The 15,706-nt window shown below is 45.8% G+C and overlaps 1 protein-coding gene across 2 annotated transcripts in view; it reads left to right on the forward strand.

Moving 5' to 3' along the window:
- LOC137538903 (structural maintenance of chromosomes protein 2-like) overlaps positions 1-15,706 on the forward strand; it is an 85,642-nt gene that overhangs the window by 200 nt on the left and 69,736 nt on the right. For both annotated transcript variants that reach the window (XM_068261325.1, XM_068261326.1), the window contains exons 2-5: positions 2,539-2,723; positions 7,842-7,991; positions 8,072-8,194; positions 8,424-8,462. In XM_068261325.1, coding sequence (XP_068117426.1) covers positions 2,556-2,723; positions 7,842-7,991; positions 8,072-8,194; positions 8,424-8,462 — 480 coding nt within the window. In that variant the 5' untranslated portion in view covers positions 2,539-2,555. The remainder of the gene's footprint in view (positions 1-2,538; positions 2,724-7,841; positions 7,992-8,071; positions 8,195-8,423; positions 8,463-15,706) is intronic.

Consider the following 15,706-nt stretch of genomic DNA (forward strand, 5'->3'; position numbering starts at 1 on the left):
TTTTTTTGATACGTGATGACAGTTCCGTGCACGCTTCTTTTTCATGGGAGAATTTTTGTTGATCTCTTCTTCACTATTGACAGTTGTTTTAATGTAGTCAATGAAAAGCATTTTGACTTCTGTGCTAGTATATGTAAAGGCAGTAGTAAGTCTGGAAGCAAGTGGAACGATTGTCTGTAAAATATTCAGTTTGCTGCTAAACTCCTTGCATGGTTACAACAATTGTGACTTTATTTCAATTTGCATTCTCCGTCTTCCAACTCCTCTGCTTAGGCCTCGTTCGCATCATGTAGTGCAGATGACTGTGCGATCGGAACGCAACACGTCTGATCGTGCGCTACTATGCGCTGCAGATCCCATTCATTACAATGAATGGGATCTGCGCTGCGATTCCCAAAAATGCATTCAGCACGCGATAGTGCGCATATGATGGTAACGGTAGAAGGACTGTCTATGCCCTTCTACTGTTCTTGCGTGTCGCCCACTATACGCGCTGCCAAAATGCGCATGGCAGCGCGTATAGTCTGAACGGGGCCTAAGGGTCCCTTTACCCCTACATAAGATCAACAGTTTCCTCAACATATCAATTTAGCCGGGATGCCTAGGAAAGCCTCCTGATGTAACAGTTAAAGAGAACCAGAGACGTTGGACAAAAGATTTAATACATACCTGGGGCTTCCTCCAGCCCCATAAGCCTGGATCACTCCCACGCCGCCGTCCTCTGCTGCCTCTATCCGCCGGTACCGGGTCCCGTACTTTCGGCCAGTCGGTGCAAGCGCAGTGCGTCACTGCCAGCGGATGCAGGCAATTGTACGCAAGAACAGGGACTCCCTCCATACTATGCAGGCGCATGCGTAAGGCTATAGAGGGAGTCCCTGCTCTTGCGTACAATTGGCTGCGTCCACCGGAAGTGACGGGACCCGGGAGCGGCGATAGAGGCAGCGGAGGATGGCGGCGTGGGAGCGATCCAGGCTTATGGGGCTGGAGGAAGCCCCAGGTATGTATAAAAGCTTTTTCATTTTTTTTTATACAGTTCGTCTCTGGTTCCCTTTAAGGCATCTAATTACATTTATTTATGTTTGCTAAAGAATGTTTCTCCTCTGTATGTCAGTGTATATACAAGCTGTGTTTTTCATGTTTTGTCAGAAACCAAGTCTGACAAAGGCTTATTATAAGCTGAAAGCTCAGTTTATTCATCTCTAAGTTAGCCAATAAAAGGTATCATCCTGATTCAAAACTCCTTGCTTTTTCTTCAGTGCCTAACACTACACTCTACTGCTCCTCCCTGTCTCTTCTGTACCTTGCTGGGGTTTGTCATTTTGTCATACAAAATTCATACAGTGGTTGTGCAAAAGAAGCAAAGTGAAGTATATATGCATAAGAATGTGCTATCTTGATATACCACTAATTCACCTGTAATGCTGGGAATACACGGGTCGATTCTGAGCTGATAAGATGGTTAGATTGTCATTGAAGTGAATTGGAAAAATAAGAAAAATGAGCGGAAGATAAGAGCATCAAGCGGGCAAAACGATCAGGTGCAGAATTGAGTGCCAGAATCGACCTGTGCATTCCCAGCATAAGGGTCCTTTTTCCATTGGGATGCGCAATTGTATGCAAAATCATGCTGAGATGCGATCCCGCAACCTTTTAATTTTCACTCGCTGTGAACTGTTGCAATTGGAGTGCAATTGCACCACAAATTGTGTAGGCCAGCGAATGGGAAAAAATGTAATCATGCTAATAGAAAATGAGCACCGCGATTTACATGTAAATCGAGTAAGGGCTGCGATCTGCTTTTTGGAGCAGATTGCAGCAAGTGGAAAAGGATCCTAATGCTAGGCATACACGGGTCGATGCGCCCTTATCAATCGAGCCGCTGATGGCTCGATTGATAATTTCCGACAGGTCCGATGACCCGCCGGATCACTTCCCTGCTCAATCCCGGGCGGGGAATCGAGCGGAAGTTAAGGAAGCGCCCGCGCGGGAATCGATCTGGACAAGCGGGGACGCGGCAGGAGTCGATCCGGCGCTAATCGAGCCGCCGGATCGACTCGTGTATTCCCAGCATCAAGGTGGTATCCTGATTAGAAAATAGATCAGCAAGTGCTGCAGAATCACTCCCCGTGGGTCCCAGGCCTCAGAGCAAAGTTCATCTACCTGTACTCAAAGTTCTAATTCACTAAGATGTTTACCGTATACTTCCCCTTCACAGGGGTTAAAGTCATTGCTGTTATTGCATAATTTGAGCTAATGTTCAATAAAACCTTTTTTGAAACTAAAGTTCTAATTCACTGGGGTTCCGAAGTGATATCTTCACTATTTTTTTTTTTTTTTTATTTAATTAAAAAAAAAAATTGCCTATTCGTCTAAAGATATTGCCCAAGTTGCTCATAAATCTGTGTGCAGTGATTATTGATTTTGATAATGCAGATTGGTATAAACAGTCTTTGAAGTGGTTGCACTGGTTGTTTCTTTAAGGATGTTATGACTGTGCTGTTCATCCACAGTCTAAATAATTATTCTCTTTTCTTCTAGGTACAGCAAACGGGAAAATGCACATAAAATCCATTATTATAGAAGGCTTCAAGTCTTATGCTCAAAGAACTGAAATAAATGGGTTTGACCCTCTCTTCAATGCCATTACTGGACTAAATGGAAGTGGAAAATCCAATATTCTCGATTCCATTTGTTTTCTTCTTGGCATCTCCAATCTTACACAGGTAACTGGTTAAGGCAACCGGTCCCCCAGAAGGTTAAAAGGAAATAAATTTCAGCCTCTATATGTGTCTCACCCCAGGTTCCCTTTAAGTTTTCCACTCACTATTTCCCACACTCTATAAGGTTAACTGCGCTCAACTTAAAAGATGCTCAAAGTTTGACCATCTGTGTTCTACCATAATAATTTGCTGTATGTACGTGCCACCTCCTGTATTTAGTACTCTTTGTACCTCACTCCTACTGCAATTGTACATCCAGGATTCATTCCCCAAAATGTCCTTTTTACAATGGTTCCACTCATGGTATCTGGTGCTGGTAGCAGACACAATAATAAATCCATGTACACCCTTTAGATTTCCTCAAGCAAAATGATCTATTTTACGTGGCTGAAAATCTAGACACTGTACAGGAATTCACTTTAGTCAGAGAACCTGATCTGCATGCTTGTTCAGGATCTATGCTTCCAGGTCATTACTGAGCATGTGCAAACAGTCCAAGGTAGTTAATAACGCACAGCATGCAGCACCTTCTAATAATGCTACACGTTACACACAAACGCAATGTACGCACTGTGAATGTTGCACAGACTTCAGTATTGCTGTGCGTTAGTCCACGTTAAAACATTTTCTAACGTGCAACTTTAACGTCGCACTGTGAAATAGGCTTCAGTGATAGAGGCCCATATGCAATTCACGTCTCCTAGGTGATATTTTAATGCATTGTCATAAAATGCTTTTTAAACAGGTAAGGAAAAATATGAAATACTTAAAGGGGAACTGAAGTAAGAGGTATACGGAGGCTGCCATATTTATTTCCTTTTAATCAATACCAGTTGCCTGGCAGCCCTGCTGGTCTATTTCTCTGCAGTAGTATCTGAATAACACCAGAAACAAGCATGCAGCTAGTCTTGTCAGATCTGACTTTAAAGTCTGAAACACCTGATCTGCTGCATGCTTGTTTAGGGGCTATGGCTAATAGTATTAGAGGCAGAGGATCAGCAGGGCTGCCAGGCAACTGGTATTGCTTAAAAGGAAATAAAAATGGCAGCCTCCATATACCGCTCTCTTCAGTTCCCCTTTAAAGGTAATATCCAAGCTGCATAAAAAAGGACGTCTGCTTACCCTGGGCTTCCTCCACCCCTAGCAGCTGCTATGTCCCTCGCCACAGCTCTGCTCTCAGCCGCTGACTCCTGGTCCCTGATGGTGCAGAGGCCGACCTCACCAGGTCGGCCTCTACTGCGCCTGTGCAAGTGCCGCTGTCAATCACTCGCATGTGGTGTGAAGTGTACTGTGCAGGCACAGTACATAGCGGCCGCTAGGGGCTGGAGGAAGGCCCGGCTAAGTAGATGTCGTTTTTTGTGTGTGTGTGCAGCTCGGACATTCCCTTTAAAGGAGTTATCAGGGGAAAAAAATAATAAAACAAGCGCTACTTACCTGGGGCTTCCTCCAGCCCCAAGCTGCCAGCATGTCCCTCGCCGCAGCTCCATCCCGGTCCCCAGCGATGACGTCAGGCCGACCTCCAGGTGGGTCTGTAGGTAGGGCAGGCTAGTGGGCTAGGTCAGGTTGGTGGGGTGGGTGGGTCTGTAGGTAGGTCAGGTTGGTGGCTAGTGGGGTGGGTCTGTAGATAGGTCAGGTTGGTGGCTAGTGGGGTAGGTAGGTCGGTCAGGCTAGTGGGGTGGGTAGGTAGGTCAAGCTGGGGTGGTGGGTGGGTAGGTAGGTCAGGCTGGTGGCTAGTGGGGTGGGTGGGTGAGTAGGTAGTCAGGCTGGTGTCTAGTGGGGTGGGTGAATAGGTGGTCAGGCTGGTGGCTAGTTAGGAGAGTGGCTCAGACTTGGGTTTGGCTGCTGGTGGGCTAGTGGGGAGTGGGGCAGCTCACCTCGGACCCACCCGCGCGGTATATACAGCTTCACCGGCTCTGGGGCTGTCTCAGATGCTAGAGCACCAGCCAGATGCCTGGTCCGTGCTGTGTCCTCTCTCTGCAATGTTGCGCACACCAAAACAGGAAGCAGTATGTGTGGCATCGCAGAGGGAGGAGACAGCGTGGATCAGGTTGGTGCTCTAGCGTCTGAGAGAGCCCGGAGCCAGTAAAGCTGTATCTGCTGGTTGGGGGGGGGGGGGATAGGTCGGTCACCCAGCTTCTGCACTCATAGGTATTCCCTCTACCCCACACTGCTCGGCACTGCTCCTGGCTGAGACACCCTGCCCTCCGCTGAATCGCAGATGGCACCCCATGATTATCCCCCCCCGGCCAGGATTTCAAAACACCCGGGCGGCCCGCCCACCTAATTAGCCTTGGTGAGAACATTGTAATTATATAGGGCCGACATTTTCCGCTATGCTGTACAGAGGATATACTGTATAGTCTTGTCACTAACTGTCCCTCAGAGGAGCTCACAATCGAATCCCTCATGTCTATTTATGTATTGTGTAGTGTATTTATTGTAGTCTAGGCCCAATTTTTAGGGTGAAGCCAATTAACTTATCTATATGTTTTTGGTATGTGGGAGGATACCTACACAGACATGGGGAGAACATACAATCTCCTTGCAGATGTTGACCTGGCTGGGATTCGAACCGGGGACCCAGCACTGCAAGGCAATAGTGCTAACCATTAAGCCACTGTGCTGCCCACTATAATTTTGTTACAGAAAACGCCAAGGGACCAGGAAAGTGGTTTACTATATCAGAAATTGTCCTAGAAATGGCCCAGCATTCTCTGCTGCAAATGAGCATCTCTGTGCACCCATTGGAGGTATAGTACAAGCACTTGCACATTTGGGGGACTACAAGTATACATTAGGGCTGCATAGCCAGGCTGGACATATTACTGGTAGAGTATTCAGGGATCCTTAAAGAGACTCTAAAGTCTCCCAAAAATGAAGTTTTTAACTTTAAAAACCTCATTAACAATATTGCCCCTCTTAAAACGCCGCAGAACTGCGGCTGAAAACGCCCTCAATCACCCCAAACTCTCGGGGGTACATCACGGGCTCCTTCCGCTTAGAGGCAGAGCAGCTCTGCCTCTATGCGTGTCAATCAGGGCGGATCGCCTCCTCTCCCCTGCCGCTCTGTCTTCCCTGAGAGGGGCGGGGAGAGGCGGAGATACGCGCTGATTGACGCGCACAGAGGCGGCAGCAAAATCCACGACCAAGAAAGTCGTGAATTTTGCTGGCCGGGTTAGGGGTGATTGAGGGTGTTTTCAGCCGCGGTTCTGCGGCATTTTATGAGGGGGCAATAATGTTAATGAGGTTTTTAAAGGGAACCAGAGATGAACGTTTCACACAAAATAAACATATCAGTCGATAGCTTGTAAAGAATAAATGCTCTACCTGATAATTTTGCCGCTCTTGTGTGCCTTTTTTAGTGTTTTTTTATCCATTATTGCTCCAGGAAAAATCAAATATGGCCGCCGGCTCATATCCCTTCTCCTTCCGGGTTATGAGTTGTGCTGGATGTGTTGTCTAGGCTATATGAGACTATGCTGCTATCTAGGCTAAATGCAGCCTTTCATCTATGTGCTTTCATTTTGGTATGATGTGCAGCTGCCTGTAGGAAGTGTCTCTTATAGGAATGCAACTGCAGTCATCATCAGTATCTAGTGCACACAGAGCACACAGGGATCATATTGCAGCCACACTTGTCTGTTTCAGAGCTTCTCTCTCAGCAGGAGCAGCCCCTCCCATGTCATCACAGCTCTCAGTATGCAAAGAAGGAAATCTGAGTCCGGAGGTGGCAGGTTTGGGCTTGAAAAGACTCCACAGAAGAGTGACTCAGCTATAATGATTCCAGGTCAAACCTAGACTGAGCCAGTCGGGGATTCTTATCACAGCTGCTAATAGACTAATTAAGCAGATAACAATGAAACTAAAAGCAGGGTAGGTGTTTACTGTCATGTTCCCACTGCACTGATAAATGTAATAAAATACATGAGGGTGCTTCGTCTCTGGTTCTCTTTAGGGCTGGTTCAGACGGACGTTTGGAGGCGTTGCGTTCGTGATGCGTTCAGGCTTTCAGCAGCGTTCACATTGCGTTCAGATGCGGTCGCGTTTTTTCTTCCCCTAGGGGGACATTACCCGTCGCGGTTAACCGCCCCTGGAAGCAACATGTAGCTTCCAGGGGCTCCTTGAACGCCAGTGAAAAGCGGGACCCGAACGCCGCGTTTATGCAAACGCGCGTAAAAGCTTGGTACAAACGCTCCCATTCACTTGAATGGGAGCGTTTAACGCCAAGCCCCGAACGCTGGCAGTAAGCGCTCTGCAAACGTCCGTCTGAACCAGCCCTTAAAGTAAAAACCTCATTTTTGGGAGACTTCACAGTCTCTTTAAAGGGACTCAGAGCTTGTTTAAATAAAAAGATTTATACATACCTGGGGCTTCCTCCAACCCCATATGCTCCGATCGCTCCCATGCTGCCATCCTCAGTCTTCTGCAGCATCGGTACCGGGTGCCCGCACTTCCGTCAGTCGCCTCCACTCTATGCAGAAGTGCGCTCTTTGCGTATCTCTTCAGAAGCTGCTGGAGAGATACGTAGAGGGCGCACTTCTCTTACATCAGACTGGCTTTGACTGACGGAAATGCGGGGACCCGGTACCGGCGCTGCAGAAGACTGAGGACGGCAGCGTGGGAGTGATCAGAGTGTATGGGGCTGGAGGAAGCCCCAGGTATGTATAAATCCTTTTTATTTAAACGAGCTCTGGTACACTTTAAAAATTGCAGCTGTAAGAAACTTAAAAAAAAATTTTGCAGCTGTCACCAAATAGACAGCCACTCGCTTCCTGTGAGATGTTCCAATACCTCCGTGCACGGGACTTGCAGCACCAGCCTGAAGAGAGCAGCAGATCATGGGTTTCACACTGACATATGACGCATGCACCGCCCACTTTTTACTATATCCAGAGTCAGAATCACATAGGAGCCAAACAGTTTTATTATATCCGAGCTTACTATAACAGGTGTTGCTCCTCTAGACTTATAGTGGAGATTGGCCAGGACTTAGAGAGGTAGTTTACTATACCCGAGTTTATTATAAAATAAGATTATAATGTACCTGCACAGAGTGAGAAGTATATGAAAAAAAAAAAAAAAAAGATAATGCTCAACATGTGCAATTTGTTTCCACAACAGGTGAGAGCATCTAATTTACAGGATCTAGTTTACAAAAATGGTCAAGCTGGGATAACTAAAGCCACAGTTTCGATCACCTTTGATAATCATGATAAACAGCAGAGCCCTCTTGGATTTGAGGCACACAATGAAATTACTGTGACAAGACAGGTAATTATTTGTAACATTAAATGTGTGCAGAATGAGCCTTTGTGTTCTTGTGCTTATTACTTAATTTTTCTTCTGTAAAGGTTGTGCTAGGCGGCAGGAATAAATATCTAATCAATGGAGTAAACGCCAACAACACTCGTGTACAAGATCTCTTTGGGTCAGTGGGTCTCAATGTCAACAATCCCCACTTTCTCATCATGCAGGTATGAATTCTGTCACTGATGACTGTTGCATGTAGTATGTTAGATGGTCCTGTTCATCTTCACCTATATTTGCCAATTCTAAGAATTTAGGTTATGGTTTGTGTCATCAAAAGTCTGATTTGGCTAAAAAGTGATGAATTTACACTTCACCAGTGGGGAAAAATTTTAATCACACTTTTTTAATATTTTACTTTTCAGTAATATCTTCATGTTTTTTTTCCTGTTACAGGGAAGGATTACCAAAGTTTTGAACATGAAGCCTCCTGAGGTATAAAATGTTTTCTTTATATTTCCTTTTTCAAACCTTTATGCCAGTGCTGGCTCCAATTGTGCTTCAATGAATTTGTCATTGGCCTCAATTCACTAAGATCATGCTGGTGATAAGGCAAGAGAAAACTTACCACCACACATCGGTATTTTCAGTGTTAATTCACTAAAGAAGCTTGCCTTATTAAGGAGTAGAGATCCGTTTTTACAATGAGAGGGTTATCTTATCACTTCAGTCCTTAAAGGGACTCATAGCTGAAACAAATAAAGTTTTATACATACCTGGGGTTTCCTCCAGCCCCATCCGCTTGGATCGCTCCCATGCCGCCCTCCTCCGCTGCCCGCAGCTTCGGGAACCGGGTTCCATCAATCGGAGCCAGTTTGACGTAAGAGAAGTGCGCTGCTTGCATGTCTCTCCAGCAGCCGCTGGAGAGATAGGTAGAGGGCGCACTTCTCTGTCATAGACTTGTCCAAGTGACGGAACCCGGTTCCCAAAGCTGCAGACAGCGGAGGACGGCGACGTGGGAGCGATCCGAGCGATTGGGGCTGGAGGAAACCCCGGGTATGTATAAAACTTTTTGTTTCAGCTCTGGTACACTTTAAGTTACATCCTCTGTACAAGTAGTCCCTGACTTACGAATGACCCGCCGATACGAACGGCATGGATTCTCTGTTTCCATGGGAACAAGACAAAAAATTGTTTCGAATTGGACTTGTAGTTTTTGATAAAATCGATTTAAAAAAAAAATCAAAGAAAAAATGGCTTTTAAACTTGTATAAACAGGTACAAAAGGCAGAGGTGACACATAGGACACTGGAGGCACAGAGGAGGTAATGGGGACAGAGATGGCACAATGTTCCGACTTAAGAACAGATTCAGGTTAAGAACGAACCTACAGTCCCTATCTCGTTCGTTAACCGAGGACTACCTGTAGTTATTTTCACATGCAGTTAATTAACAGCCTGTCTTTAAAGAGAATCTGTATTGTTAAAATCACACAAAAGTAAACATAACAGTGTGTTAGGGGACATCTCCTATTCCCCTCTGTCACAATTTCGCCACTCCCCGCCGCATTAAAAGCAGTCAAAAACAGTTTTAAAAAGTTTGTTTGTAAACAAACAAAATGGCCACCAAAACAGGAAGTAGGTTGATGTACAGTATGTCCACACATAGAAAATACATCCACACACAATCAGGCTGTATACAGCCTTCCTTTTGTATCTCAAGAGATCACTTTTGTGTTTCTTTCCCCCTGCAACTCACTGAAGAGTTACAAGCTGATTGTTTGTTTCTTCTTGCAGAGAGCAGAGAAAAGCTGGCTAATGTAAATAACACACACACAGGGGAGTGTGCATAGAGGGGGCATGCATAGCAGATCACACTGAAGAGTTGGCAGCCTTCCAGACACAGGATGACAAGTCCGACAGGGGAAAGATAAGCTGATTTATTACAGAGATGGTGATAGTATAAAGTGCTGCAGTAAGCCAGAGCACATTATAATAGGATAAGGAACTTGTAGGATGGTAGAAAACACAATGACATTTTTGTTACAGAGTCCCTTTAAGTACACCTGAATCCGTAAAAATAACCTGTCAGGTAAAAAACATGACACAATTACCTTATTAGGATTTCCCTCGCTGTCATATCGGGCACTCCAGCTCCCCCATTCTTCTGTAATTACATATCTTGATTTCTGCATGCGCACAGTAAAAGCACTGACCCTCTAATTCCGGGTCAGCGCCAACTTCTGTACATTGTCTCTGTAGAGCAGTGGACAGGCTGTAATGTTCCTGATTGCCACAAAAGGGCACACACAAGCAATATTTGTACCGCTCTGTACACTAGATTCAAAATGTATCTAAATACACAGCTCTGCCTGAGGTCACGCTTCACAGCTCTCCTGCTGCATAGTGAGAGCTGCGAGACAGGCAGTAACTATGCCACCCACTAGCAAGGACGAAAGAGCAGGCAAAGAGGAGATAAACGGCCTCTTCCTCTCCACTACATCGACGTTCTGTCAGAAGTCGAAGATCACAGAACAGCAGAGTGGGGGTACCAGGGGGCAAATTATGCTGAGATTTTTGCCGTGGCTCAGTCACAGCACCTGCAGCATAAAAAACACTGGTTCAGGGGTACTTTAAGAGGTTAGAATTCTGTAGTTATTTTATTGATTGAAACGTTAGTTTTAGGTTTTCCTGAGGTAAATTGTTTAGTGAATACTACATGGCTCATCACCATGGTGATAACAGTAGAAACAGCTCAGAAAGGTTATTAAAGACAGGAGATAAACTTGGTGAATTGAGGCCAAGTGGCAATCCGATTTTCACAATTTGAGATTATTAGATGTTGCTACTACTTACAGAGGCGTCTAATGCATGGTACACACCATGCAATTTCCCATCAGATGGGTCAAATCTATTATTTCCAACAGACAAAAACGAAACTTTTAGACAGGCTGCAATAGTAGGAGTTTAAAGTGAACCTGAGGTGAGACTTATATGGAGGCTGACATTTATTTTTTATGCAACACCAGTTGCCTGGCTATCCTGCTGATCCTCGGCCTCTAATACTTTTAGCCATAGACCCTGAACAAGCATTGCAGATCAGATGTTTCTGACAGTATTGTCAGAACTGATCAGATTAGCTGTGTGCTTGTTCCTGGTGTACTTCAGACACTACTGCAGCCTAATAGATCAGCAAGGCTGCCAGGCAACTGGTATTGCTTAAAGTAGAGTGACCAGATTTTTGTAGGCTCAACCTGGGACGGGGTGAATTGGGGGGGGGGACTGCGGCGCGCTGAGCGCACCGCGTCGAAAAATAGGGGGTGCGCCAAAAAATTTGGTGTCTGCAGCGCGCGCGAAAAATGGGCATGGTCATGACATTCTATGGGCGGAGCTAACAGAATGATGCAACAGCGAGGCATAAGAAAGCAGTGTTTACGCCGTGATGTGGTCAAACGTGGATTCACATCATAGGTGTGCAGAAACTGTGTGATGCTATTTAATAGTATGCCATAACCGCAAAGCAGCAAACACAGCCAACTATGAACATTAAATAATAAATGCAGCAACAGTTACCCCAGACACCACAAAATAAACGCAATGGGCAACATTTCAGCACAAAATAATCGCATTGCGGGCAAACATGTCAGCATAAAATAAACGCAATGGGGGCAAACATGTCAGTACAAAATAAACGCACTGCGGGCAAACATGTCAGTACAAAATAAACGCACTGCGGGCAAACATGTCAGTACAAGATAAACGCACTGCGGGCAAACATGTCAGTACAAGATAAACGCACTGCGGGCAAACATGTCAGTACAAGATAAACGCACTGCAGGCAAACATGTCAGTACAAGATAAACGCACTGCGGGCAAACATGTCAGTACAAAATACACGCAATGCGGCCAAACATGTCAGTACAAGATAAACGCACTGCGGGCAAACATGTCAGTACAAGATAAACGCAATGCGGGCAAACATGTCAGTACAAGATAAACGCACTGTGGGCAAACATATTTGTCTCCAGTACAGGGCTCCGCCTCCGGACGCCATCTTCCCGTAGCCCTGCTCTGCCTGTGCCTGCCGGAGGAGGACAATGCAGGCTGGAGCGGGGCTGCGGGGAATGAACTAGCTAGCTGGGCAGCACGGTGGCGTAGTGGATAGCTCTCTCGCCTTGCAGCGCTGGGTCCCTGGTTCGAATCCCAGCCAGGGCACTATCTGCAAAGAGTTTGTATGTTCTCTCCGTGTCTGCGTGGGTTTCCTCCGGGCACTCCGGTTTCCTCCCACATTCCAAAAACATACAGATAAGTTAATTGGCTCCATCTAAAAAAAATTGGCCAATTGGCCCTAGACTACAGTACTTACACTACATAATATAGACATATGGCAGTGGTAGGGATTAGATTGTGAGCTCCTTTGAGGGACAGTTAGTGACAAGAGATATATATATATATATAGAGATATATATATATATATATATATATATATATATATATATATATACTGTACAGCGCTGCGTAATATGTCGGCGCTATATAAATACTAAATAATAATAATAAAAAAAATAGTTCATTGTATGGTGGCCAGAGTCCCGAGGCCGGGACGTCCCGCTGCTAAAAGCGAGACGTTTCCCGGGACCTCATGCAGCCTGGGACAGCGCCCCCCGAAGGCGGGACGCGTCCCGGGTAAAGCGGGACATATGGTCACCATACTTAAAGGGAAAGAAATATGGCAACCTCCATATCACTCACACCTCGGGTTCACTTTAACTGTGTGTGATTGCTTGCTAGAAGTACACTACCTAGAAATGCAGGTGAAATAGAGGAACAATCTAGCTTCATAATAGATTAATCTTAGTATGAAGGGGTAAGTAGTGTTTCTTCCTCCCCTTCCCCTTCAATTTCTCTTTGCTACTTTGAGGTGTTTTTTTTTTTAATGTACAACTGAACCAAAGCTTTGTTCACTTGATCTCATTTAGGCCATGTTTTGCATAAGTAAATTACATTGTTTCACTAATGTACTGTACATTGTCCTTTTTACTTCACTGGTGAGAGCTGTAGAATTTACTGTCTACATGTCACAGGAGCTGCCACCTTGTTCTGCAAATTCTAGAAATATAACCTGCGTCTCTCACTTTTTTTTTTTAATCTGGACAGTTCCATACATAGTTAGATGTGTTGAAAAAAAGACGAACATCTGTAGAGTTCAACCAGTAATTAATTTCTGCCTATCTGAGGTAACTCTCTATTAATACAAGAGGGAGGGGGTCGTCTAGGGTGATGCAGAAACTTTGGGTGGCTATTAGAGGCAGAAGATTGTGCACTGGTTTGTCTCTTCTAGAAAATATTGGTAAAAGTGTGAAATTTTGACTTCACAGGTGTTACTTTTACCAATATTTTCTATGGGCACCCAGGTGGCATTTAAAGTAAGGTGTCCGTGGAGAGAGTTTTAAGGTTAGTCATGGAACTTTAGTCTTATGGTCCTTTTATACTATATAATTTGCCCTCAGGTATAACTGAAAGGACGGCTGATTTTCAAAGCAATGCGCATGGTTTCCTATGGCTCAGTTCACACTATTGTATATGCATTTTAACAGTTTTTTTTTCTTCCCCTCAAAAAACACTGCTATAGAATGTTAAAATGCATCAGGTTTTTCAGCGTATAGTGTAAAAGAGGCTTTAAAGTGACCCTCCGAACTAAAAATCTACTCAGCAGAACTGAAAAGGCTTGGTGTTTTTTTAAGTTTTACAGCATCAGAACTTTGTTTTTCTTACCAAAGCATCATTTTTAGCTGCATTTTTAACTAAGCTCCACCCATCAAAGAAAAAAAGCCCTGGCTTTTTTTCCCTGATGCTGTGCAGAGCATGATGGGATTTCCTATGTTGTTGTTCACGTTGCCTAGCAACTGGGAGAGGTGCTCAGGACACAGGATAGTTGGAACTGTGTCTCATGCTCCCTGTCACCTCCTTTCAACCAAAAAGATGGCTGCCATCATGAAATCAAACATTTGCCTGTTCTTTTAAAACGGTGTGGGTAAGAGATTATATTACTTATCTATTTTAATTAACATAACTAATGTAACTTAATGACAGTCTGTTTGTTTAGGCTGGAGTTCCTCTTTAAAGAGGCACTATTAGCAAAAACATGCCCATCAAAGAAAACACATATGTAAGTAGATAAATACTTCCTCTACTTACATAACAGATGTATTGCACTGTCCTCGGTTTCCTTCAATATAATTTTATAGCATAAATAAAGGGTCATCCTTTTCATGGCAGGGGCCATCTTGATTCCTCCGGGTATATTCTTCCCCCTCCCCTCCCCGCACCCCCCTCTTCCCCGCACTTATCCTCAGCACAGCGGGGAGGAAAGGCTGCAGCTGGCAAAGACTCGCCTAACAATAGATCCAAGCGCTGCAGTTCCCCCCTATACTCTCTGCACTTCCACCGGCGGCAGTGCAGAGAGTATGGGGGGAACTGCAGCGCCTGGGAACATTATTCCTGGAGTCTGTGCGCTGCCTTTATCCTTCCCCAAAGTTCTGTGCGGGGAAGAAGGATAATGCGGCAGCAGAAGGGGGGGCGCGGACATCACACTGGAGGAGGGGGGGCAGAGGACAGTGAGAGGAGATAGCCTCTGGCCCCCCTCCGTGCGCTCTTACAGCGGCTACACCGCCGCAGACAAGGGGAGAGCAGGCGGCCAATCGCAGAGCAGAGCGGTGATTGACAGAGGCTTTAGCCAATCAGCCTGCCTGTCATTTCTGTTCTGCGGCCTTGCGTCCTGCAGGCATGGGGAGAGAAAAACCCATTAGGGAAAAAAGTAAGAAGGATTTTAACTTTTTACATTGCCTTATTACAATCCTTTTTGTGTATGTAATAGGCTAAAATAGAAAATAGATTTAACATATTATGCCTAACAGTTACTCTTTAAGGTTAGGCTTGATTTGGGGGTGGGGGGGGGGAGTCTTTAAAGGAATCATCAGACAAAATGAGATCTACTTACCCAGGGCTTCCTCCAGCTCCTGGCAGCCAATATGTCCTTGCCAGGTCAGCATCTACTGCGCGGGAGCCACCCACAACTACTGCGTCTACGCAGTACACCTTGAACCACATCAGTGCGACCAGGAGCGGCTCTCGCGCAGGCTCTGTAGATGCTGACCTGGTGAGGTCGGCATCCTCAACAGAGGGGACCGGGAGCCACCGGAGCTGCGGTGAAGGACATATCTGCTGCTAGGGGCTGGAGGAAGCCTCGGGTAAGTAAATCTCATTTTGTATATTTTTCCTGAGGATTCCTCTAAGGCTAGGTGTGAAGGGGGAAGTAATTTAAGGTTCGATGTGGGGGAGAGATTTAGGTTTAGGCATCAGATGGGAGGTTGTTAACCTCCTTGCCGGTCTAATTCCCGCCGGCAAGGAGGCAGCGCAGAGTAATCAGAGCCGTTCAGAACGGGATTTCCTGCAGGGCTTCCCCGGTCGCCATGGCGACGGGGCGGGATGACGTCACCGACGTCGGGACGTCATAGGGAATCCCAATCCACCCCTCAGCGCTGCCTGGCACTGATTGGCCAGGCTGCGCAGGTGTCTGGGGGCTCGACGCGGCGGGTAGCGGCGAATCGGCGGGTAGCGTCGGCGATCGCGTACTACACGCAGCTAGCAAAGTGCTAGCTGCGTGTAAGAAAGAAAAAATTATGCAAATCGGCCCAGCAGGGCCTGAGAAATCCTCCTGCGCAGGTTACCCCAAGCTGA

The sequence above is a fragment of the Hyperolius riggenbachi genome, chromosome 11 (genome assembly GCF_040937935.1).
Source record: "Hyperolius riggenbachi isolate aHypRig1 chromosome 11, aHypRig1.pri, whole genome shotgun sequence".
In the NCBI taxonomy this organism is placed as follows: Eukaryota; Metazoa; Chordata; class Amphibia; order Anura; family Hyperoliidae; genus Hyperolius; species Hyperolius riggenbachi.